Source organism: Liolophura sinensis, chromosome 6 (assembly GCF_032854445.1).
Source record: "Liolophura sinensis isolate JHLJ2023 chromosome 6, CUHK_Ljap_v2, whole genome shotgun sequence".
In the NCBI taxonomy this organism is placed as follows: Eukaryota; Metazoa; Mollusca; class Polyplacophora; order Chitonida; family Chitonidae; genus Liolophura; species Liolophura sinensis.
Window position 1 is genome coordinate 34,082,949 of NC_088300.1, and position 26,181 is coordinate 34,109,129.

The 26,181-nt window shown below is 36.1% G+C and overlaps 2 protein-coding genes across 3 annotated transcripts; one reads left to right on the plus strand and one right to left on the minus strand.

Annotated features, from left to right (window-relative positions):
• On the plus strand, window positions 1–14,907 carry LOC135466397 (uncharacterized). Of its 2 annotated transcripts, XM_064743844.1 has the most exons (3): window positions 1–96; window positions 10,334–10,513; window positions 13,678–14,907. In XM_064743844.1, the coding sequence occupies exons 1-3, from the start codon at window positions 12–14 to the stop codon at window positions 13,890–13,892; spliced, it is 480 nt and encodes a 159-aa protein (XP_064599914.1). In that variant the 5' UTR covers window positions 1–11; the 3' UTR covers window positions 13,893–14,907. The 2 variants fall into 2 exon arrangements, 1 of the variants encoding a protein (XP_064599914.1); XR_010444112.1 differs by lacking the exons at window positions 1–96; window positions 13,678–14,907 and adding an exon at window positions 2,691–2,845 and having other exon boundaries at window positions 10,334–10,475.
• A 4,816-nt stretch (window positions 14,908–19,723) lies between these two features.
• On the minus strand, window positions 19,724–25,510 carry LOC135466399 (UPAR/Ly6 domain-containing protein crim-like). The gene is made up of 3 exons (XM_064743847.1): window positions 25,393–25,510; window positions 22,534–22,665; window positions 19,724–21,266 (listed from the first exon to the last, which is right to left on the minus strand). The coding sequence occupies exons 1-3, from the start codon at window positions 25,448–25,450 to the stop codon at window positions 20,995–20,997; spliced, it is 462 nt and encodes a 153-aa protein (XP_064599917.1). The 5' UTR covers window positions 25,451–25,510; the 3' UTR covers window positions 19,724–20,994.
• Window positions 25,511–26,181: the final 671 nt, after the last annotated feature.

The following is a 26,181-nucleotide window of genomic DNA, read 5'->3' on the forward strand; positions in this document are numbered from 1 at the left end:
ACACGACCTACATGGAGATGAACCGCTATACTAGCCAGTCTTTGACCCGACTGTGTGTTTGCAAAGGATGTCCAGAATTAAACTACTATTTCACATGTAATCTCATATACATTTATATATAGCTTATGCACCGAAAGCGTACTCATGCATAATTTGTGCTATTTAATATGCTTCCCTGAAAACGTCCCTGATAGATTTGGATAAAAGGGTATAGACCTACCGTTCTAAGGATGAATGAGGTTTCTGATGTGTTCATTACATGTAATTTGGCATGTGACACTTTACAGATCACAAGCCTGATTTCACCAATACATCCTCGCATTCTCATTGGCCCCATCGCACTTTAAGCTCAGATTTTACGCACCTGGCGAGATGCAGTGCTCTGTTTTTTCCGGATCAGTCAGTGAAATATATTAAACACAATGAAATATAAAGGAATATAATAATTATTTCAAATGAAATAATTTAAACCGGATTTCTAATTGATGGATTTACTTATTTTATTGGTGTTTTATGTAAAGTACTATATACGAATACATTCGTTATAGTGTATCGGCACGGTTATAAGTCTGTGGTTTGTGGAAACCAGTGGATGTTAAAACAGATCTTTTATTTCATTTATATAAAATTAAAATGTTACTTTTACATCATTCAGAAATTATATGCCCCGTTACACTGTTTGGCTGCATCGATTTCTGACACCTTTAGAAATATAGTTTTAACTTCATGACGCAGTATGATGTGTTACTTTAACTTTTATTTTTCTAATGGTTCAGTCTTCAGGTGTAATGCTGTTGTACCATGTACCATTCCATGTATATATATATATATATATATATATATATATATATATATATATATATATATATATATATATATATATATATATATATATATATATATATACTATGTTCATGTATAAGTATAGACTTTCGTCCTTTTCTGTGAATTATGCAGACTATTCCCTTCCTTGCGTAGAATATGTTCGCCACCAGTTCACAGATCCCTCTGTTTATAGACTATACACTGATATATAAACCATATACGCATGTGTCGGGCAGGAGAGAGATTTAATAGATAACCTAGCAAATACCTCACAGAAAACACAGTATGTACACGTTTGATTATATGATCACAATGTCGTGTGTGTTCCCTGTATTTATAAGACAACAACAACAAAAATTAATAACATCGGTCCAGTCAGATGCATATGTCTATGTTATTTAATTTTCTAGCGAGCATATACCCGAGGGCCGTATTATAACTGGGCCTCTAGTTTTAGGCCTGTGTGGGTTCTTTGACAGACATATTGCAAGACATCAGGTTTTCCGCTGTTACCAAGTGCAAAGAATTAATTTCCCTTTTTTATGTTTCGCTGCTGCGTTTTTGCTTTTATAGCATTCTTTTATAGCTGCTGCAGGGTCAAACATGGCATATCCCGTAACCATGGAAACGAGCTGATCAAATATCTCAAGATGCCTTGAAGTTCTAACAATAGGCGCCTCTGAGCCGATTTGGAGCTATTTTGAGAATGTACTTTATAGTTTGGCTTCAGCGGTGCGTGCTAAATATAGTATTTCTGTTGGCGTACATGTCATTTCAAATCCCCTTGGCGTTATGTCAACATTTCCCAGGTTAGGGTCCCAAGGGTGACGTCCCAACACCGTCGCCTTCACTGACGTCACTCCGGCAGTCTAAATGACCTTTAAAGACACCACGTGAATAAAATGACCTTCACTGAGGATATGCGGCCCAAATGAGATAAATAGGCTTAAAGTCTATTGTTTTTAAAGTGTTACTGTGTGTGTGTTGTTGTTGTTTATATTTATATATATATATATATATATATATATATATATATATATATATATATATATATATATATATATATATATATATATATATATATATATATTAGCACAGGAGTTTCTGTTAAAAGTTCTGTTGTTCATCACATTTTCCTCTGTCGTTATGTCTTAAATCTATGCAGTAACATTTGATATCATTAATGCGTGTGTAAAAATGAAAACGTATAATGATTTGGTATGATTGATCTAAAATGATGTAAGTAGCTCTATATGATATCCATGCTTATCACATATAACTTAGAAAGGTTTCAAAATATGTTTTCGTATCTTACATATGTTTAACAATTGTTTCTTTTCGTGGATACATACTACATGTGTTTTGGATACACAACAACATGTTTATGCATTATATTATCTCATGCGATGTACAATGTTCATGTTTCATAATGTCACATGAAGTCAAAAGCTTCGCAACATTGTTGCGAAATCCATATTATCGGCATAAAATCATGTTGATTGAAGTACTTTTGTAGCATTATGTATATATGAAATCCATACATTATAAACAACTTCGATAGCTACCATTTACGATTTTGATAATAAAAAGTGAATCATATAGCAAGTAAGTTTTATTCCTTGAATTTGGCATTTCCATCACTTTACTTATCATGGTTATAAATTAATGTCTTCCATAGTTACATGTTCACAAAATTTAGTTATTTTTTCAGCAATACCTACTTATTTTCAGTTTACCCTATTTTAATAATACTGGTACAAGGTTAGACCGTTCAGTTTGCCCACGAGACCTGTGGCATTATAACAGTACGGTTTGCTTCAATCCCATCCACTAGGCGGCGCCACCAGTGTAATGTTAAACTGGATCGTTCGAAGAAGAGAAGCGAAGTGAATGTAGTTGGCAAAGGGATTAATTATTTCTGGAGGTGTTGTATTTGGGGGGAAAACCGCTTTAAAACTATGCAAAATATTCAGGTTTCTCATCGTCGTTGTGACAACGGCTCTAGTCGTCATTCGATCGTGTGAGTATGATTTCCTCAGTTACTTCTGGCGGCCTGTTCTACACGGTGTACCTGACGCGCCGTGAGAAATCTGTTAACAATTTTTACAGCGACAGGTGACTAATTCCGGAAATCACACTTTAATACTACAATAATTATCTCTATCTCTCTCTGAAGATCTCGGTTAAGGTGTTTTATAATTTTATAATGATATCCACAAGACGAGCATAATGTCATGTATGTAATATAAATGAAATGTTATTTCTCGAATCATTTCCTGAGGACAGGATAAGATTAGAACAACAACAACATTCAACACTGATTTCTTGTATCAAACTGAAGAGAAAATAGGTGGAACTTGCATACCTTGTTATTATGGAGAAATTATGGAAAAACTAATTAAAGTATACAGTTTCTTCGGTGTCGTTACACTGTTGCAGTCAGATACGTTGTTGCATATAAATGAAATGAGCTAAAATACATAGGGAATATTGTGAAAATTTACTTATTTGATGACATAAGAGCATAAGCTGAATCAAGGCTTTCGGAGTTCACACTGGGTTCAATCTTTGGTCAAGTCATGCGAAAATTGTCATATTTGACCGTGTAATACACCTAATGTGTTGTTACCCCATCCGATGTGTAATAACATGTAAATAGTCATATTGTGTGACCCCAGCTGCTATGTAATACAGTGATTGTGTGGTGCCATATGAATTGCAATGCTGTGTATTATTCCTACTGCATGACCCCCATCTCCTATGTACATTCAGTGTAATAAATACCCTTAATGTGTGCCATAGTGTACTATGTAATACTCCTAATGTGTGACCCCATCTCCTGTGTAATAATATGTAATACTCTCTGTCTTCAATTATACTGGATGGAGAGGATGTAGAATTCACACTTTCTGTGACTACTGTATTTCACGTAAAATTCAGTATGTAGAAATAAATATTTTAGATGACAGCGCTTAAGTTTCACAAAAATGGAACTCATACATGGATCTAAGGTGGATGAATCTATCAGATTCAAGCAAAATATGTCCACTTAATAAGTGCTAACCTCTAGGCATGTTAGATAACATATTATCATCCCTATGAGTAGTTTCTTTGCTATTTGTTTGGTCAGTTACCCTTCATTCAGAATTCGTATTGGGTGCCCCACCCACCTGATATGGCAAAACCTTATTTCCACACACCTGATATTGTAGTTACTGTGGGAGCATGCGAAATTTGATGTATAGGCCTAAGCCTACTTCGTTTTATTGTAACTTAGCAGAATGAATACTCTATTTGTGTGTCAGAAACAAAAAATTGCGACAAAGGACGTATCACTACCTCACCAACATTGTAAGTAATAGCTGGTCATATTGAGACCCACTACCGTAGTGACAGCTATCACATCTGTCAACAACCGTACCTCGCCAGTCCCTTGAGCTGTTCTCACATTTACATCTTCATTCTGATGAAATTTATGATGATATTCATATAACGTATTTGATAAATTTTATGTAATTTTTTTCATGTTGCATTGACTTCAGCGTTGACGTTATAGTTGTGAAATAGACTTCGGCAACATTGTCGTTAATGAGAAGTGAAAGCTGGCATCTCTTGGACTCACTATGGATTTGATAATTGAGCATTTTCGGTGTAAATATTTCCTCTCAAGTGCTGCTTGATACATGTTTTTCACCATGGTAACTACCGTGCAACTTTAAACACAAGTTTTCTGCTCAACAGTCATTCTCAAGTCGACCTGCTAGAAAGTGAACAGTCTATTTGCATATGACGATGTGTCTCATAGTGCGATGTCGCAGCTGGCGTGAGTAATAAAGAGACCTGATTCGTATGAGCATTGTGTGAGGCATGGGAACTGTATATGAAAACACTAACTATCACCGGTTTCTTCAGAAATATCATACAACTTTAAAGCTCTACAGGATCAGAAATTCTGTAGTTTATGATAGAATGGATCTCTCCCCTTCTTGGGGAGACCATACGTCTTCTGCCAATGCATTGTGCATACCTGTACCTCACATATTCATCAGTAACTTGCCAGATGTCGGTGGTTTATACTGGGAAGCAGAATGCACTGTAGACTTGTTTCTCCCACCCATGAAACTAACCACAAGTGAAAAAATTCATATTCAATTCTGGTTATAAAAGTCCAGTCTCTCATGGTGAAGCTTTAGGTAAAGGGGTTTGTCTGGTGCAAATTTTTTTACCTATACACATACATTGATTCTTAAACACCATTGAATGAGGAGTTGTCAAGTGTTAAAGCCATAAAATGTATTTGTGCATAGACATAGCTGTGGTGTTGTTATGTGCAAAAGAGTGGAGAAACTAACGTATAACATAATAGACTAGAGGATCAGAGAGTAAAAGTAGAGTAGTGCAGATAATGTAATAGTTAACATTACCATATAGTCATAAGTAACTGGTGAAATCCCCTGTTTTGTTGATTCAAGGTTGTATCCACATTAAGCAAATATGTAGGCTGATACATAAACAGATAATCTGTGAAAATCTGAGACCTGTGATAGTTCCTGTCCCTTTAGTGGCCCTGAGCTCTGAAGTTTGTTTGTGATGGATGTAGCAAAGTCTCTCCTAAAGGGGCTATAATGTTATGTCCATATGTACTGTACACTGGTATTTCATGTGTCCAAGTGTAGCTTATTTATTTATTTATTTGATTGGTGTTTCAAGAATATTTCACTTACATGTATGTGAGGGTGGCCAACATTAAGGTGTGGAGACCGGACAGAGCCTGGGGGGAAACCCACAACAATCTGCAGGTTGCTCACAGACCTTCCCATGTATGGCCGGAGAGGAAGCCAGCATGAGGTGGACTTGAACTCACAGCGAAAATGTAGCTTGATGTTAGGATTTGTGGCATTTGCATGTTCTGCACATATGCTCATATAATGTACATGTTGTAATTTGATGCACTGATGTGTAGAATTGTTCCTGTATATTACTTACAGAGCATATTAAATGATTGCAAAGTCCCTGTGAAAGTGGTCTATTATAGGTGCATATAAATATGCATGTAAATTAAGAATTTACCGTTATGGTTTAAACAGGATATATATATATATATATATATATATATATATATATATATATATATATATATATATATATATATATAAACTTTAGGCTTTAAGATACATGCACATGCATGACACTTTTAACCACATCATCCATTTTGTGGCTTCATATACATGTAGAGTGAAGCCCTGAAGTGTACAAGGCATGACATCATAGGGTTTTTTGTCAAGATGTTTCACAACTGTTTGATCATGGTAGGCCCACAAACACACAGTGATATATTCCTTTTGACAGATGAAAGATATGGATAGATGATCACACCTGAATTAGTTGCTTAATTAATTTGAAACTATTATTAACACATTATTTGAACTATGGCATCTGTATTATATGTCTGTATACCTATTGGCAGATTTAGAGCATCTTATCCTGGTGTTTTTTTTTGTATATATAATTAAAGTATTAAAGAAATATCAGGACTGAGAATTGTATTAACCCTGCATGTAGGAAGGTGTTCTTATTAATTAGAAAATTAAACAATAACAACATTTTTAATGTAAGGCAAATCAGACTAGATTTCTAGGTTGATGCCTATGCTATTCTATGCAAGAACTATTTGCATTCCAAATTTTTTTTAACCTCTGCTGGAAGATTCCCTGTCTAGCATTCATATATACAGTGAAGATGGATATTTTCTGTACCACACCACCTGACACTTTCCGCCTTATGTCTGCAGTGCTTGTGCACAGCACCCCCAGTTTATGTACCATCAGCATCTTTCTCCTCACTCCAAGACATGATCTCCATTAGCAAATATTCTGGTTTCACTTGAAGCATTTTCAAAGAGTAAACTTACAGACTGCTTGAATACCAATACTGGTTAATGTATTTCTGATGATCTCTTGGTACATAAAGTGTTGGATTACTGGTAGCCCTGGTCACTGTGTCTTCTCACTCCTGAGAGTGTAAAGGCCTTGTTGAAACAACAAACACACATGGGAGGAGGCAGATTATATCTGTGAAGGCAGATAGGCCAGGGAGCAAGTGCCAATCAGTTCCACATGTCAGAGGCAGGATGGTTGAACACCCAAAGGATGGTATACACTTACTCCAGGAGTGTCGATTATTAATGTGTTCCTGAAAACAAAACCATTAACACATCAACATGGAATTGTATTTATTTAGCCTCTGTGATTTTTCTGCTTTGGCAAATAAGATAGATCTTGATTTTGGTTTGAATTTATCATTATTCATCAGAGTATATGAAAGAAGAAAATAATATGGTAAAATTTCAATATGGACCTGACTTTGGTTTTGGAATCAACACATTGTTATGTTAGAATGAAAATCTCATGAGGTTTATGCTATCCCCAATAATTAAGTACCGGTATTACATTTATCACATATTGGAAAGAAACCCCCTCAAATTCTTGTTCACATGAGAACTGTTTAATGAAGTTCCTGCCAAAAAAAAAAACTGATGAATGTATGATAATGGATGTAGATTGGCTGTGACAGCTATAGGGTGAGGAGAGGTATTAGGGATACAACGACTGGGCCTTATTATGTACATTCTACTTGAATTGCCCACTTACTGTTGTAGCCAATTTGTCTTCTCTTTTTTTGCATGTAGTCATAATTACAAGTATACCTGGGCTAGTTGCGTAACAAATCCATAGAGTTTGGCAGACCCCATCCCTCATTCATTGAACCTTCTAACCAGAGGGAGTCCTAGTCAACTTAGGGCCAGTTTCCCTTGAATATATCACTGCAGAGTTGTGTAATTTGTGCTCATTCTAACCTGCCTGCTGATAGAAAATCAATTTCCTTCCCTGCGGACATGTGATTGGGGCCTAAGCCTCCTAATGCAGAGCCCCCACTCAGGCCTGGTCGGTAAGTAACTGGTAATTCTTCTTCAGAGCATGCAGTGAGAGTTAAAGGGTCCCACACTTTATTCTTGTTACTCCACTGCTCTTATTGGCCAGGCTGTAGCATACACAACACACTGGTTCAAACCCAGCCATGGACAGGGAATACTTTTACTTTTACAGTATAAAGTAGTCAAGGGTGCAGGTGACTGGTGACTAAGAAAGGCTAAAGTTCAGTGAAAACCCCTTGCCTTCTGCCAATCTGGTATGCAATAAATTAATCTTCATGTGACACTTGAGAAGGTTGACAGCACATATTCTGTCATAAATTTGTGTTACATGAACAGGTAATATTGCATGAAGTTTGTGTATGGATACTATTTAGCCACCACCTGTAGGATCTGCCCATTGAGCTTTCTCTAAATGTGAAAATCTTTGTGTCAGTGTTGGGAAAGCTTGTTAGTTACTTGCCAAAGTGCCTTGGTTTGCTCTCTCTGTTTTCCCCACCCTTAAAATTTGCCAGTATGATATAAGGGGAATACATTCTCTTTAGGACATTTCATTGTGTATGGCCTTGGTGTCTGACCCTTCATAACAATGGTCCAATAACCTAAAGTTTTCAGTGGGCATTTGCAATTTCTCTTGTTTCTCAATGCCAATTTTTTAGAATCTCTATCAAAAAATTTCTGAAGAACTGCCTCACATGGAAATGAAGATATAGCAACAGGGTAAAAACAGGCTGTCTTATTAATCATTTTTCTGTCCTGTTAATTTCATTGAAACACCAGTAGAGTGCCTCAAACACTCTGACCCCCTTCCTTCCACAGGCTAAACCTAGGCCTGGAAAATGCATTTTCACAGTCTTGTGGGTAAAAGCATAGCACAAAGTATATGTCAAAACCTATGTACAGGTCAGTTTGAGCCGTGTTAGACAGAAGATCTATATGGAGCATTGGCAGAATTACCAATTACTGAAGTGATAAAATCATTGGAGCATAAAGCAAACCAGAAAATACATTTTCTATTCAGAGAAGTTTCTTTAGGCTATTGGAATCATTGCACAGATATGCATCTTGTTAGAGCGTCTAGTGAGTAAAATACATGTTAGTAACATTGTTAGAGGACATATCCGCGAGTATGCAGTGGCTTTATGCTGTGCAGTATCATAACTGCATGTACATGTAAATATCCATCCTCTCATCAATTGGATGCCCTCGTACAATCCAGGAATTTGTCCACTGAAGCATTGACCATGGATCATTGTTATTGGTGATTTATGGCTCACCTATATACAGTGAAGCTCTGGAATATCAGTGTGCTAGCCATCCATCTAAATCCTAGAAACACTGGTATTCTGAATGGTTCATATACAGGGATGCACACACACACACAGACACATGTATGGTTTCTCCAGAAATCGCTTAAGATGGTATGGGTACGCATCATCCAGTGAAAGGTCCAGTTTTTCCTCTGTGGAACATTATATTGTCTGGTAAGGCCTGTGCTTGTTCATTGGCTCAATCACTTGCTCTAGACTGATTGAATGATTATATGGCTTAAAGCCGCATCCGCCATATTGAAGCAATATCATGGCAAGCACTTGTCCTGAACCTGTCTGTACTGTTTGCTTACAATGTCACTGCTACATGTAGCTTCATAGTGCCTAAAGGTTGTTAGGCCACAGGTCAAAGTATATTGGTATCCTTGGATTTCGATTTTGCTATTTTCTCCATTCATAAACATCCATATATGCTATCATGTATACATACGTCTAAGTGATATTCACAAGAGTAAAGTAAATATTATAAAAGATATAAATAAATCCCATGCTCTGACAAAGGAACAAATTCACTAAAAAAACATGGTACGAGAAAGCCTTGGGTATTGCTTAACGCTACAATAAAGCACCAATTATCAGTTTAAATTTCTAATTCTTCTGGATAACAGTCTTGACATCAATGAGACGTGTATCGTTTCAGCTGTTAGTTACCATGTTTGTGAAGGAAACTAACTGTAGCTATCATCTGTTTTCCTTGACATTTTGCCAGCACCATACTCCAAACCCCATTCTTTGATACTCCACTAACACCTGTTGGTGATTATGGCTTCCCTGACTACCTGAAACTGGTCGAAGTGGTCAGCCTGCCAGCGAAGCTAATGACCCAGGAGCCTCTCACCAATGGAGGTGCCGTGAGTCCAAGCAGGCTTCCTCTCCAGGAAGTTCTTTAGCAACGTGCAGATGGTCATTGGTTTCCATGAGCTCAGCTTGGTTTGCTCCCACCATAATGCTGGCTGTCACATAAGTGAAATCTTCTTGAGTATTGCATAAAACACCTATGAAAAAAAATTTTTAAAAATCCTTGACATGTGGCTTTCCAGTGTAAAGCTGAATCCATTATGCCTGCAGCTGTTTATGAATAGTTCAGAAATAGTTCAAAAAAAGGCATTCACTACACTACTTTGTTGTGTTGGGAAATAACCTGGCATTTGCACATAGTGAATTTGGTCAACACTACATACATTCTGTTAGTTTTCTACATCAGACAGTGTTCCAGATTTAATGAGGTGTATATTGTTTGTACTAGGTGATGGGCTAAGTTGCCACCAGTGTAGCACGTATGACTCTAACCAGGAGAACCCAGTCTGTGTTGACCCGTACAGTTTTGGTGATGACAACCTAGATGCCTGTGAGGACGGTGATACACACTGCGTGAAGATGAAGACAGTGGCGACCATGGTGGATACAGAGTCTGGAGGACTACTGGGTGAGTGAGTAACATCTCAGGAATTGAGGGCTCATAATTCTCTCCTGCATCCATTTGTTTTGAGGGAGATTTTTGGCACAAAAACAATCAGGAACAATTAGCCTTGAAGTTAAACAAGTCCAGGTGAATATTTGCTTATATTACATGTTTACATATTATCCAGATAATTACCTTTCACAAAATCTCATCTGTTCACATGTTACCAGAAAAATCAAAAAAGTGCCTAAAATTTATAAAGCAGGTTGAGTTGTAACTTTTTCGAACTTTAGAACCATTTTAAAACTATGAATAGTAAAGGTACGAGTCTGGTATTTAGTGAAAGACAATAATATCGACTATTCCTAGTAAAAACAGAACAAGAAAATAGCTTTGATTAGTGAATGTGGATTTTTTGCCAAAAATCTCTGATGTAGCCGTGTTTAAATATTGTATAAATTTGGTTTGGATGAAACCACGTTGGTTTTGTATTGGAATTAGATGATAAGAGTAGTATTGACATTATGTGTTTCATTTAAGGGTGATTGCCACACATTGACATGATGTATGAGTATTGCATGAATGTATTAGCCATGAGTTCCAGGTGTCTGAGAATTAAGTAAAACTTTTCAAATGACCCAGTGTCTGGAAGTATTTAATCCTGCAAAAGGTAAAGGCTGTACAAGTTTATTATGTGAACAGATGTAATATTCGTGAAATTATAATGCCTCTGGTATTGTCTTTCAAATTACATGATTTATGCTAATACTGTATGTGTCAGTGCTAGGTATCATGTCATGAATTCTTTTTGTTTTCAGACTTTTACCCAAATAATTTAATAGGTAATCTTTTTTTCCCCTATTATTGTAGGGCAAAGGTGTTTATGAACAATATACGTCAATATTATGTGCATGTTAAGGAGGTAAAGGGAGACTAATGGGTTGATTACTGGAGCCTTGCGATGTTATACAAAAAACCACAAAAGTTAATTGACACAAAATCTTGCAGTATCCCCCCAGTCATCGAGTTAAGCTTGAAACTTACATATTTTCCAACGTCATGAATGTATGTTTTAATGGTCACACCTGAAATGTTGGCCATGCATCTGGCTGACTCTGTGTTACTCTTACACCTCACGTTTGACAGTTACATGTACACGCACATTTTCACACAATACACGATATGCTTCCCCATGCATGTTATAAATAGTGAGTGAAACTTCACATACATTGGCACTTACCACATCAACATGGTAGTGCATTTGGTCCCTGTAGAACATTCCAATGACAAGGTCCGAATTGAATCTCTAGGTAGTTCCCTAGGCCAGTGAAATTATACACGAAATATAAGGGTGGGGAGGGGGTTGATGGTCTTGGTTAATGTACATGCCGAAGGGCTTTAGTTTCACATTGGATGTCATCCACTCAGAAATGGGACCAGTGATATGTAATTGAAAGAATGTTGAGGACGACAATTAACACACATCTAATTATAAATAAGTACGACTTTCTCAAATACTTATGGTATGAAAAGCCTTAATTTTCGCTAAACATATATATGTTTTGGTGCATGTCGCATGGGTATTACTGACAGAAGCAAGTGATGCATGGTGTTTGATTATAGTCAAAATGGATTATAGTCATTGCGGTCATCAAGGCTTGGGGAATTTGGAGAAGAGGTGGTTTGCTAATTTCCTTTGTGTAACTTTTTATATCTTATATTCTCCTGTGTGTTAGGGTTTGTTATGACAATGATTCAAAATTGAAAAAATTCAAAAAATAGAAGTTTTAGGTTTGAAATTTGGTCATATAGGTAGTAATTGTTTCATATGATAAAATGATCTTCAGAATCCTTTAAGGTAAGAAAATAAGAAGAAAGTCAGTGTTACCCTGACTATTTTATTTTTTGATATTCTATATTTTGGCAAACTATATTGCAATCAGTAAGATATATGCTAATAACAAGAATACTGTGAGTATAACTAATTTGGAGTTGATCTGTGGTGATTGACAAGGTAGCTGGGGAAAAACTAAGACACATATATGTTTATACATGTTCGTCATATTTTACAGTTATCAAGTGATTATTAAGGAAAAGACCTAGTTGTTTCAGAGTCATGATTCTGAGAGTGACTCAGACATATGTACGCCCCCATATGCTGGCTTCCTCTCTGGTCATTCATGTATGTGAAGGGCCAGCGGATGTTCTTGGGTTTCTCCCTGGCTCTTCTCGATTTCCTGCCACACTAATTATGTTAGCTGCTAAAGTACAAGTGCACTGTATTTCAAGTGCATTGTGTATAATGACCAAATTTGAGCCAACTCAAGGAGTTTCATCGTACGTGGAAACACTAGTGTCCACCAGTTTGACATCATCAAACTCATGGGATGTTTCTCTAATTCCTTTCTTGTTTTGTCAGCCAAGCTGACAGTGATCGTAAAAGCACTCAGTGGGCAAAAGTTGGGCATATCTATTGGGCATGTTACAGTTTCAGCTACCTATATAGCACCCTATGTGTAGGGGCAATAAACATTACCCTAATTCTTCAACATTTTCAAATACCAGTGCAACCCATATATTTGAAACAGTCTGAGAGAACTATTGGGTGTAGAGAAATAATCTGCAATTTGTTTTTTTGTTGTTTTTTTTTTAAGCTTTCATCTTTAGTGACAAACAAATCATTTTTGGTGTCATCTTCCCGGAAGTAGTATGCATAAATTCCATGGGAAAAAAAGTGCTTAAGAGGTCAAAAAGTTTGAACTTTTACTGTACTTACAGTAGTTTGGAGCACATTATGTGCTCACATGTTTCTGTGCACTATCTTGTCTGAATCTGTGGCAAAATGCTTAATTTATAACTATGAATGTACATGCATATATAAATCTTGACAGCTTGCATAAAGAAAGGGTCGTTATAATACATTACTGGGTGTGCCCTTTCCAATGATGCAAATTGTATTGTTAAGGTAGGATGATTTTAGTGGGTTATTTATTTGATTGGCGTTTTACGTTGTTGTACAGCAGTGACCAGCATTATGGTGTGAGGAAACCCAGCAGAGCCCTGGAGAAATCCATGACCATCCACAGGTTGCTGGTAGACCTTCCCACGTACAAGTTGAAGTGACCAAGTAAAAACATGTTTCAAGCAAATGGCTGTTAACCTTTCCTTGTTTATTTTTCTCTCTCCAGGTCAGGTCGTTATTTCGCGATTCTGTCGGAGCGTGCCACAGAAGTCAAACACTTGTGAATACCTGACTGGGGCCAGCTCCTTGTCAATCACCTGTTACTGCGACTCAGATGGCTGCAACTCTGGGCCTACCAGTGGGCCAAGCTCCGTGGTCGTCGCCATGACAACATTCCTAGGACTTCTGATAACAACGATAATCTTGCAGTCATCCTCATAAGGTTTTCTGTTTACAGATATTTGTCCTGGTCATTTAGATCAGATACCTTTTTTTTTTAATAACTGGGATTTTTAAAAATCGCCGATTTAATTTTTTTTTATTTCCAGTTTTATTTGTTACTTTTTTACTTCGTTTTATCATGAACATGTATATTGTGTTTTTTTTTAGCCTTGCTATCTGTAAACACATTCAAGTACATTAAAGTTTTTTCTGTTATGTTCCACTAAATTCAGAGTTATAAGCAAAGAATAGCTTTTCTTCACCTGTATGTTCAATCTGGTGCCACTATTTTTTTTTTATATGAGGACATTTATCATCATACATATCCATGTGAAAAATGGAAATGAAATTCATCAGCGTTTGTTTTTATAAAACATCGGTTTAATATAGACTATCTATACATGTACATGCACCTTCTGCTATTTTTAAAAACCCATCAAGCGCATGTGATCATGACCGTAATAGTTTTTGCTATCAAAACTGCCTACTGCTTCACTGAGACTTTTCAGACACTACTGCCAATGTTTCTTGTGAAAGCATTCAGAGCTCTGATTGCTTACACTTGCTGTCTCTTCCAAGCTGTATCTCCCTTAACAAAGTCACATGTTTCCCTGAGTGTGACATCCACGTATCTGTATACATTTATGGCATTTACAGCCAATTGTACACAAGGTCAGTATCCTAGCTGTTGAAGTTTGCAAACAGATAATTGAAAGAAAGTATATCGTTGTGTCCTAAATTTGTATCTGAAACATCTGAGATGTAGCAAGATATGGGCTTTTAGATCTGAGAGATGTACGCAAAAAAAATTCTCAATCCGATTAATACATGTATTCTAAAATAAGTACGCAGACATTTTTATGGACAACCTAATTTCTAGTTGCTAAGCCATGCTTTTAGTAAGGCTGTTTGCCTATGATCTTCTTGAATTTCTGTTTTCCATTTCACAGATTAAAATATCGGAACCCAACATATGAAAAGAAGAAAGTAAATTAACTATTGTGTCCTGAAATTTGATGATAATAAATGTACTAAAACTGTCTGTACATTAGTAAGTGTGTAAAATTTTGCACATACCAAGGCTTCTCATCCATTTGAATTGTATATCTCCAAATATTATTTTAGTGATCGTGAAATTCACAGCAGAGTGTCAAAACGTTTTCAGCTTAACTATATAAGAATTCTGACCATTAAAGTGCTTCCTTTGATGTCTGTATTTGTTATGAAGGGATTTCATTTAATTGTTTTGTAATTAAAACTCTGTGCAGAGCAGTGGACACTCACTTATGTCTGCAGGTTGTGTAATGGTTATCAACAATGCGTGCTTATAAAACTATGACTTCAGTTGTTTTCCGGGAGACTATCAGGGTACAGCAAAAGTGCCGCTTTATGTATGATCATATATATGTACAAAATTCTATATAGTACCAGAGGGCTAAACACTAGTCATCTAATCACCATGTGCATGTATTTGATATGCTCTTGTCTTTTTTTTTCACTGCAGTGCATATCAAAACAGCTTCGAAAACAAGGGTTGGTTTAGGCTGTTTTATGTCAGGGTATTTTGGCTCTATAACTTGTATTTGATCGTGGACTTTCAATATGAATGGAAACATGACTGCATTTTTGTAATAGTGTAGGATAACTTTGGGTTTGGATGTATATATCCACTTCATCTAGTGTTTTTTACTTTGTTGGGGAGAATGCGGACATTTCAGTTTCTTGTCGGTTCTTTATCTCTCATTTTGCTAATAATTGTTGTGCAAGAAATGTATTCATTAAGATTAGTAGAAAACATATAGGGTACACATCAATATTATATAGTTATTTGATACATTCATTGAGGAGTGTTATGGTCACACATCTGTGTTTACTGGCATTCAGTGTGCATGTGTAAGTTTTAAATTCTTTAGTTAGGCGATAATAACCAAATAGGTAAATGGAGTTTAAAATATGTAGCCTTGTCTGGTGTATTTACAGGCCATGGTGAAGAAGTTCAACTACTGTAGTTATTAGAGGTATTCCATCAAATTAAATATTTGAGCACTCAGAATATATCTATATGTAGAGTATACAAATTCAACAATGTTTGAAAGATGAATTTATGTTCTAATCACTTTAATGTGTATGTCCAGCATGTTGTATTGAAAGAATGATAATTTCATCTTGTGTTAGTATTATACGCATTTTACATCATTTTTATGTACCATATACCACAATGTTACTTTGTATATTTTATTACACAATTATATATTACAATTAATACTTGATGTACATTTGGTTTGACTTTCATTTCACAGTTAGCACATACAATATCTTTAGATTTGTGTTGATGTATTTACTGTAATGTATTTAGTAATTACTGAATTTTTTCTAAAAACTTAAGATGAGCTAATAAACAGGAGTGAATTAAAACTTATGTGTATTAGATACTGGAAAGTGTAATAAGACTTGTACTTTTTTATGTTTTGAATTTTTGTTCTTTTTTTTTTGTCAGCTCAGTTTAGATGTAATAAGGTCAGTTTTCTGTATTTTTAGATTGTTCATTAGCCTGTGCGGGCATCCTTGGCATTTTGCTTTACCTTTACCTATAAAAGGTAATCCTTTGAACGTGTTCTTTTGCATTGCTTCTGGAGTCATGGTGCTATGAATACCATGCAGTAATGCAAGAAATTATCCACTGAAAAGGATACCTTTTGTAGTTTGACCATTTTGAGGGCAGTTTTTCAGGCTATTTACTTAGAATTAATTGCATATAGTCCGATAAACTTTGGTTGGAGGGAATAAAATTGTCCTGCTTTTATTCCTTTTTTCTAAATTTAGTGGTTTCAAATGATTTTAGATTATTTTTGTGCATGTCCACCCAAACATATGTCTGTATATCATTATAAAGGATTGAAACTCTAATCTAAATATAGCCCTGTTCCTGAGCTGTAACAGATACAGGTGTGTTACAGGTGTGTTACATGCATACAGTAAATATGAATACATCTGCTTTTAATACCTGTTTGATTGCTTGGCAGAAGAAGACAGGTACATGTACACCTGTTTTTAATACCCACTTGAATCAGCTCCATCATCAGTGCTTACAACGTGGTTCCAGCATGAATGGTTTGAAAACTCATCATTTGTTCAGAATATTATCGCCACCTTTCACTGCCTTAAAATATTTTGGAATGGTGAGTGCAGATTTTTTTTTTTTAGAAAGAAAAGTTTTGATTTTGCTGACCACAATTCCATTATATTTGATAGTGGAAATGTATGCTGCATCTTTTGTGACAATGGTTAAGTATTGATATGGCTTCAAGTGAAGCAAATCGTCATGGACATAAAGGATCAGGAGACAACAGTACGTGAGTTTAGATCACAGCTTAGGATTTGGTAGCTATAAATAGCTGTAATTTGTGGTCTGGTTCTCCTAGAAATTCCAGTACCATGCTACTAGTTACTATTTAAATTTGGGAGCATATCAAATTAAGTTTGAAGTGTTGATGTATGCATATGTATGTAGATCTGAACCAGTCTTGTGGAACAAAAATGACCTGGCAAGACAGAACTTCTGTCTTGCCAAGACTAACCATGAATTAATTCACGGGAAACATTTGTTGACTTAATTGGAATTTGCGTGCCAAAAAAAGCTATCGCCTATGCTCTTGATTGAAAATTTGTTACGTAACTTTGATGTTGTCAGTCCATATATTGAGTCGGCCAGAAAAAAAAGACAATACAAGTAACCCTCTTAAATACACAATTTTTCAAAGTGTTTTAAAAGTAAGTCTTAGATTATCAAACATATTACGTACTGGATAGTAGGCACATTAGTAGACACAATTCATTGGAGCGCATGCATGATATATGTCAAAGTAATCTGTAGCACAGGTATACTGTATCACGGACATTTGGCGTTTGATGCCACTGTTCAGACATGCACTTCTGAATCTGTTGCTGTTTTTATATCGTTTTACCCAAGATGATGAAATTTTCACACAAAGTGTCTCGTATCTATCAAATATTGTGTGTGAAATATCAAAACCTCATGTCAAAATTTTTTGGGAATAATTGGGTATTCAAGATTATTCATAATCTTTCCAGCCCATGCATTATGAACTTCACGCAAGTGATTGTGCAATGCTGTACAGTGATACGTTACACCGTGCCGAAATCTGTACACATGTAAATACTGTGTTCATCACGACTGTATACCCTCAGGAGCACACATATCAGTCTGTTAAATGTATTCCCCCAGTCATATCCAGGTGTCCTTCAGAGTGAACCATAGTGTATCTGTAATGACACCATTGGTCAGAATTGTACAGTGCAAATTTTAGGATGATCTAGAAATGACTTTAGTTTAGTGACACCATAGTTCAGACCTCCAGGTTGTGATCTGTTAAGTTTGAATCAATGATTACTTATCTGTTGAAGCAGGATTGATCAGGTGTGACATTGTTGACACAGTGGGTTTTCAGTCTTTTATCTGGTCTCAGGTATTCTACCCTGATTAACTTGTTGATCATTGGCCTAATGTATAGTGTAGATACACTTCCAGCCAGAACTGTATACCATGCTTTTAGATGAAATAAAACACTATAGATTTTACACAAAAACAGTGTCATGATTTTGTACCTTTTTCATACCAGTCTGATTCCTTAGTACAATTTCTGAATCTGAGAAATTACAGAAGGATTTTGCTCATGTATTATTTAAGAAGTCACATTTTACTTGCTGCTTGTTGTCACAATGTGATATCATACCACCAGTGATGAATCTGCTGTCATTTTTTTTCGTTAAATAATCCTATGTCAATACCAGAGCTCAGTTAATATGTACATGCCTTTGGACATTTCAAGGTCTGCCAGCAACCTGCGGATGATCATGGGTTTTCCCCAGGCTCAGCCCGGTTTTCTCCCACCATAATGCTGGCCGCTGTCATATAAGTGAAATATTCTTGAGTACGGCGTAAAACACTAATCAAATAAATTGCAAGTTTCAATTGGTGCCATTTTTGGCGCATTCCACAGCTATCACACTGTCAGTGCTCCTCAGGTTTTACTCTCTGTAAACTCAGCCAACCACTGTAGGGTGCTATTTTAGATAAACTACATGCTGGCACTATTCACACCACTGCAATGTATTGATCTTTGTTGTATGTTGATCCTTGTGCCTCACTAAAACAGCACACTGAAGTCACCAGATATGACTAGTGACCTACCCATTCACAGTATACGCTAACAAATTGGGTTCAGCAGTGCTTGATCTATCCCCTAACACAGTCCAACCAGGTATGTTGTCCAAGTGGTGGCAGTGTCACTGCTCAAATGCTGCAAAATGTTATTGGATTGATGTTTTATGCCGTACTCAAGAATATTTCACTTATACACTGGCAGCCAGCATTATGGAGGGAGGAAAGCGGGCAGAGCCTGGGATGGGGGGGGGGGACCCATGATCTGCACGTTGCTGACAGACAACCCCCTCCCCCACTTCCCAACCCAAGTACGGCCAGAGAGGAAGCCAGCATGAGCTGGACATGAACTCATAGTGAACACATTGGTCTGGAGGCTTTAGTGATGGTGCTGCACTAACATGCTAACCACTTGGCCATGGAGTGCCTTTATCAGCAGCTCCCCTAGAACCGTTCCAGCTGCTTTTCAAGTTCAGTATGTTTACTCTCCAATTTTTATCTTACTGGTTCAACTGCGAAGTTGGAAGGTTTGCAAGGTACGTGCCAGTGAGTGTTGGTTTAAAGAGCATTTGCCTGGTCAGCATTTTAATGCTTGCTTTCAAAGAGACTCTTCTCATCAATGATGGAATAATAATAAAAGATATTTTAATATAAAAATCTTTATTTACAAAATCTGATAGAAATGACATGGTAATGTGGTTCCAGTCCAAACAAATGCACGCATACCAGTACTATTAAGACTTATGTCACAGTACTATTGAAATGAATTAATCATAATCTTTTAATACATCACTAATATACTTCATAATATATGTCTATCAGATTTGGAAGAATATATCCATACATACATGTAGATCATGTGTGTTAACAGTCTGATCCCATTATTATACATTCATATTTCTCACAACCACATGCACACAAACATACCTATTGGCTCAACCCAAGCAGGTAATTTACTTCATTGGTTTAGGCAGGAAACAACTATACAATGTGCTCATTTAATGTACTACATACAAGAATTCAAGTAATTCATGGTGTTATAGATTCACGCGTACACGTAAATCAAACTGCTCTATCCAAATATGGTGTTCCTATATTATGGTGTTCAAACACATAGGGAAAAGACATTTGCAAACTATTTTTAAAAAATGAACTACGTAAAAATTTGTACAAGATAAACAATTAGTCTGTATTGATCATACACAATCATGTCTAGAGCTTATTTCTGACACTAGAATTACAGATGTAAAGACATAAGGCAGTTGGGAATGCCATCCATGGAAACAATCTGTGTTACAGCTCATTCAACCCATGTTCCAGGAAGAGGTCATATATACACAAAAGGTGGTAGAAAAGGTGGTGGACTTTCAGTGATGGATTTGACTTTAAGGCGAGATTAGGAAATCAGTATTAAAGTTATCATACAGTAATGGCTATTATGGTATCAAGGACAACAGATAAAAACTCCATAAACGAACACATGCATGTATTATCCTTCACAAAGCTTACTTCTATACTTCTGCAGTCGTTTATACTTTGATTTTTAACTTGAAGGGCAAGAGGAAAAGAATGACTATACTGAGGATTGGCCAACAATTCTACAACACAGAAATTTTTGTTAAATGTACATGTTAGGACTGAAGTTCTGACATATGGGTAGTATGCGTAGATGACAAACAAACTATCAATTATCAATGTGAACGAAGTAAAAACATGTTAATATTTCCACTTTGGTGAACTACATGTACCAGTACTGAAAGTACTATGGTATTCACCTATAATTATCTCCTCTCCGACGATTAAAAATTGCATTCAAAATGTTAAAATGATTTCCCCATTGATATACATTGTTTCTATCCCTTTCTGCTATTGGTAATATTCACACTTATGATAATATGAAGGTATGTACATATGTCATCTTCAGTGTAGTTTTGAAACAAAGTATGTAAGTAAACCGCAGAAAACAGCAACTGGCAGGAATTTTACTTTTACCTGGCTGCCAGTGTTGCACCCATTAAAGTCATTACAGAAACAGTACTGAATCGACGGATCTGACGTCTGTTGAGGATTGTAGGGGTCGTTTTTCCTGGCATTGATGCAGTAGCCATGGCGTCGCAAGACAGGCATGCGCAGACGATGGCGAGTGTCCTTTATCAGTTCACTTTCACACTCTCGGATAATTTTAACACCACCTATAAAAGACAACATCGAAAAGAGCAATATAATACAACTGTGCTGACTGGCTGATCAAGCGTAGCCTTCATTATCTAAATTCCAAAATATACAAGGGATTTTCAGAAAATCATCTTCGGAGTAAAACAACATCCAATTTCAAATATACTGATAACAAATTGATTGACAGAGGCATTACTTATGTAAGAACCTACATCGAAACGTCACCAACACAATAAATCCAGGAATTGTTATCCATAAGTAATGCCTCTGTCAATCTATACCATCCCAATTCCTAAATGCCTCTGAAAGATGATAACAAATAGTTCATTTGTTTATTTTTTTATTCAAAACTTTAAATTTCCACTTACTTTTTCATCTTCGTATGTGTCATGGCAATTTAATAAGGCCAATAAAACAATGATTCCATGTCCATTTGATTTTTATCAATGTAAATGAAACTGTCACTGTGAAAAATTTACATTACGGCAGTAGAAAATGCAGAAGAATTAATACATAAAAAATGCTTCAAATCGTGGATATAAGGTTGCAAAAAGGTAACCAGTAAAACAACTGTTATTAAAACAGGTTATACCAGAGATTTTGGGCAAAAAATTTATATCCACCATTCAAATTTTCTGTATTTACCAGGAGTAGCTCATATTAGTGCCTCTCAGTACATATCAGTCTCACACATGTACTGTTTATAGTGTTAAAATTCCAAGCTTGAAAAAATACTTGCATGAACAAGTGGATTTGAATTAATTAAAATCCTTCATGCAAAGTTTTACACAGAGAAGCTGTTTAGGCACATGAAAAAAAAGTTTTACATAGAAGCTGTTTAGGCACATGAAAAAACTACTTCTTTTGCCTCATGGAAAAATGGTCAAGGCATATAAAATGAAACCAGGACAGGGAAAGATAAATAAATGTGTGAAAAGCCTTACTTCCAGGAATGACTGGGTTTTGAAGTTTGAAAAAAAAAAAACAATCTCTTGTCCGTCATTAGACCTGTTCAAAGCTGTGCACATTCTGCTGCACATCACACTCTTCAACCGTCGACAATGCATTTACCTAGCCACACAGCACATTTAATTTACTCACCTTGAGTAACCAAAAAATGTTTTCAAAATTCACTGCATTTGATAAAAGTGAGAGAGAGACGGTCATGGAGACAGCCACTCCAGTTTTTTAATGATGTCTTATTTTACTGGGTTTTAATCAGACAAATGTGAGGTGCTTCCAGGCATATAAACCCAAATATATATTGACTACACAGCGACTTACTTCCATGTTTCTGAACAACTTTAACACAAAATTCTGAGGGTCCACATGGTCGCCATGGAAACATGATCAGGTTAAGATTTTCACCACATCCTCCCATGGAACTGGAGCAGCGATGACAGAAAAGCCCTGTACCTGGAATAATACAACAATGGTATTTGATCAGTCACATGCTATAAGCAATTCCTGTCTGATCTGGCACACCAAATTATTTAAATTAAATCTTAAAAGTCATAGTATATAGAAGGGTTTATAATATGCAAGTTGTACAAGTTATACATCGCTAATGTGCAAGTTATACATGCAAGTTGTGCAAGTTATACATCCCTAATGTGCAAGTTATACTTAGTACATGTCATTCTAAACTTTCTTCATAAATTTTTTTCTAAACTTCTTTTCAAATAGGGTTTATTAATTGGGTTAGAATGTCAAAGAATCACACAAAACAAAACAAAAAGTATGGAAAGAAATATGTTTTATGAATTGTTTTAAAACTGAATTAGTAACAACAACTAGGTAAAACACAGTTAATTACCGTTCTGTTGGCATATGACCTAAAATTTGCCCTCAAAAAGCTCTGAGTTTATGTAAGGGGCAAATATGTCATAAAATAATTACTCTTAGTGCTAAAGATTAGATTTTTCCAGACAAATATCATCCTGCCTTCCAAAGAAACCTCCAAAGGCAAAAATACCTTTTTGAACATGAACAGAATTGCTATGATGAGGCCATCTCAGGATTAATCAGGGGCAAAACTTTTGGTCACTCACCATAATTTTAAATTTGAATTAACCATAGTGAAAAACTTAGATGCATAATTTTCTATAACGGATCAGCTAGATCATATGGCATAAAAAAGAAAAGTACATGCTGAAAAAAAAAATTATCAAAGGAAGAAATAAACAAATCGTAAAATTTAATGTTTGCCCAAAATATCACAAAGATAATCAAAAATGTATAAAGACTGCTGCAAATCTTAAATGATGGTGAAAGGAATACAAGCTGTATTTGACTGTCTTCATTTTCTATGAACACAATTATCTTTGACAATAATGGGCATGACCAAGGTCTGGAAGTGTCAAAATGTCTCTTTATTAGTTACTGGTATCTTCTGAGATATAATTTATGGATCTTTCTGTGCAATACATGTTCAATTCTTACAATAGGGCCACACCGAATTACCTCCCTTGAGGTCACTCTCCTATTTAAAAGGTGTGTTTTTGGAGTAAGGTGTGGTTGGGTGAGATTTCAGAAAATGGCTAATAGCAAGTTTCTGAGTTAAAGCACCATAAGCTAGTTGATGACCTAACTTCAAGGCAGAATTTAATTTTGTAAACTTATTAAGAAAGCCAAGGATAAACGTTATATATTTTTTTCTTTATCCATTTAGAGGTAATTTTAAAATCCTGGCCCTATTTAACTACAACAGACAGCATAAGCTCGAACTCTTAAGCTGAAAACATCAACTTCTTTTACGATTTCTTGACATTTCTATGACTCTAAAAGAGTGATGTCATGTTTTACACTACATCTAGTCTAGTGTAATACCAATAGTACACCATTCAATTACAGACGAAGACGATTCAAATTTGTGTACAAGATAGAGTTTAACCAATGTGAATTAAGTCATGCTAATTACAATTTGTATGATATTTTGTCATGAACTGTGAATAAACAATGTAAATGATAAAGCATTGGGAAAAGCACTTGGGAGACAAACATCAAATGACTACATTAGGCCAAAACCCAAAACCAGTTAGAAATGTATATACTCACTTTTCACTAGAAATGAATGTAAAAACACATATATTTACTGGTAATTTGAAGAGAAAAACAAATAGAATTTTGAAGCATACTGACATGGTTTTATTTCACAAGAATTTTGAAGACTCATCCATTTACTGCATAAGACATTTTGTTAATTAGTTGGGGTGTTTTTTTTTTCAACACAATAACAGTTTCCATTGTTTGTAATATGGATTTTTACATATATTGTATGGAATGTGTATGCAAATGTGATATGTTATTATTCTGATATATATAAGCCTACAGAGAAGTGCAAAATCCCATGTAACATTTGCACTGTCAGCCTTGTAAGCCAGATCAGAGTATAATACAATCCATCCTAGTTGTTCGTTCAACTTCATCCCTGATGTATGGGCAATAAACACTGACCAGATGGCGGGGGGGGGGGGGGGGGAGTGCGTGTGGGAGGTTGGTGGTAGGGTGGGGTTTGGTGGTTTGGGAGGTGGGGGGGAGTAACAATCGTGGACATGGGGACATTGAGATAATGCAGACGGAGGTTTTCCTAATAAACATTTACCTGAAGGATGGGTAACTTCGGTGGGGGATGTGTGGTGGGGGGGGGAGTACAAAATTATAGATGTTTAACTACCCTAGCTTACCTCTATAAGCTTTCTATCGTCTTAATCTCTAACCTTAAGGCTCTGAACTGGTTTTTAAACTGATTAGAACATTTACTACGGCAGCCTCTACAAGGTCTGAACACTGGCTGCGTATTACATATAACCTCATATACATGTATATGCTACCACGTTGGATACTATGGCCATTACACAAACTATCTGGATATACAAAAATGTATGTACAAATGATCAATCACTCCTGTCTCTATAAAATTAATTCTTTGCAAATTAGCTAGGTACAACTATCAAACACAAACTTAGGTGAACCTCCATTAAAAATTAAGATTTGGTAACTTCCGTTTACCTGCGTCCGCCATTTTAAGCATAAACTGAACCGCTCCGACACCAGGTACACACTTTCTAATAGGCACTCACACACCTGTCCACATAACCGATCATCAATTCCTTTACAGATTATTAGAAAAACTTATATTACCTTCTTGCACGAGAGCCATAAGCCCAAGCAGCACCAGACAAGTTGTAGACCACCCCATTTTGATGATCCGTTTTACACCATGGCCAGTTTAAAGTAACAGTCACCACTAAGGTATGTGGGACACAAGCTAATGAATATTCATCGCCAGGTAAAATTTTCACCTGTGTTTTTCAAGGGAGATAATCATGTCAATCTACTGACTCGCCTGTATGCATTTAGCTACTCTTCGTATGTCAGAGAAAATGGTTTTCCCCAGAGAGAGGGGGCCTGTTTATCAATAGCTTTCAAATGATATCATAGCTGCTCTTAGACAATCATCAGCCCACTTCTAAGTCACGTGACTAGAGTACTGGCGATGAGAACAAACCGAATTTAATCCACGTGAGATAGGATATGAATATTGTAAAATATAGTTTTTAGATAAGAAATTTTTTTCCGGAAAAGTAATCAGAATGAGCATAACCTACAGATATCATAGTTTCATTGTCCTGTAGTTAAACTTTAGAAATCGGGAAAAATCATCATTTCGCCTATTTAGCACCATGCTATTTATCAACTCCTGGCCCTTTCGAGGTACCCGGCTGATCAAATCTATGGATATTTAGTTAGTTTATCAGGTTGATGGCTTTATTTACACTATATGCTCAGTTTCAAACTATATCATTAAAATATGGTCAATCGTCTGGTGGGAAATAAGCCTCGATTAAAGTGCTGCGCTGGAGCGATCATCAGATCGTTCCCGCCAGTGAATTATCAAGTTCGAATCTAGCTTTCAATACTTTTACTGCA

Excerpts from the sequence above, each read along its gene's own strand:
- LOC135466397 (XM_064743844.1), top strand. The coding sequence starts at position 12 with ATGGAGATGAACCGCTATACTAGCCAGTCTTTGACCCGACTGTGTGTT. Across the intron at positions 97-10,333 it reads ATTAAACTACTATTTCACAT|GTGATGGGCTAAGTTGCCAC; the intron begins GTAATCTCATAT and ends TGTTTGTACTAG. Across the intron at positions 10,514-13,677 it reads AGAGTCTGGAGGACTACTGG|GTCAGGTCGTTATTTCGCGA; the intron begins GTGAGTGAGTAA and ends TTCTCTCTCCAG.
- LOC135466399 (XM_064743847.1), bottom strand. The coding sequence starts at position 25,450 with ATGGGGTGGTCTACAACTTGTCTGGTGCTGCTTGGGCTTATGGCTCTC. Across the intron at positions 22,666-25,392 it reads TATGGCTCTCGTGCAAGAAG|GTACAGGGCTTTTCTGTCAT; the intron begins GTAATATAAGTT and ends GTATTATTCCAG. Across the intron at positions 21,267-22,533 it reads AGTTGTTCAGAAACATGGAA|GTGGTGTTAAAATTATCCGA; the intron begins GTAAGTCGCTGT and ends TGTCTTTTATAG.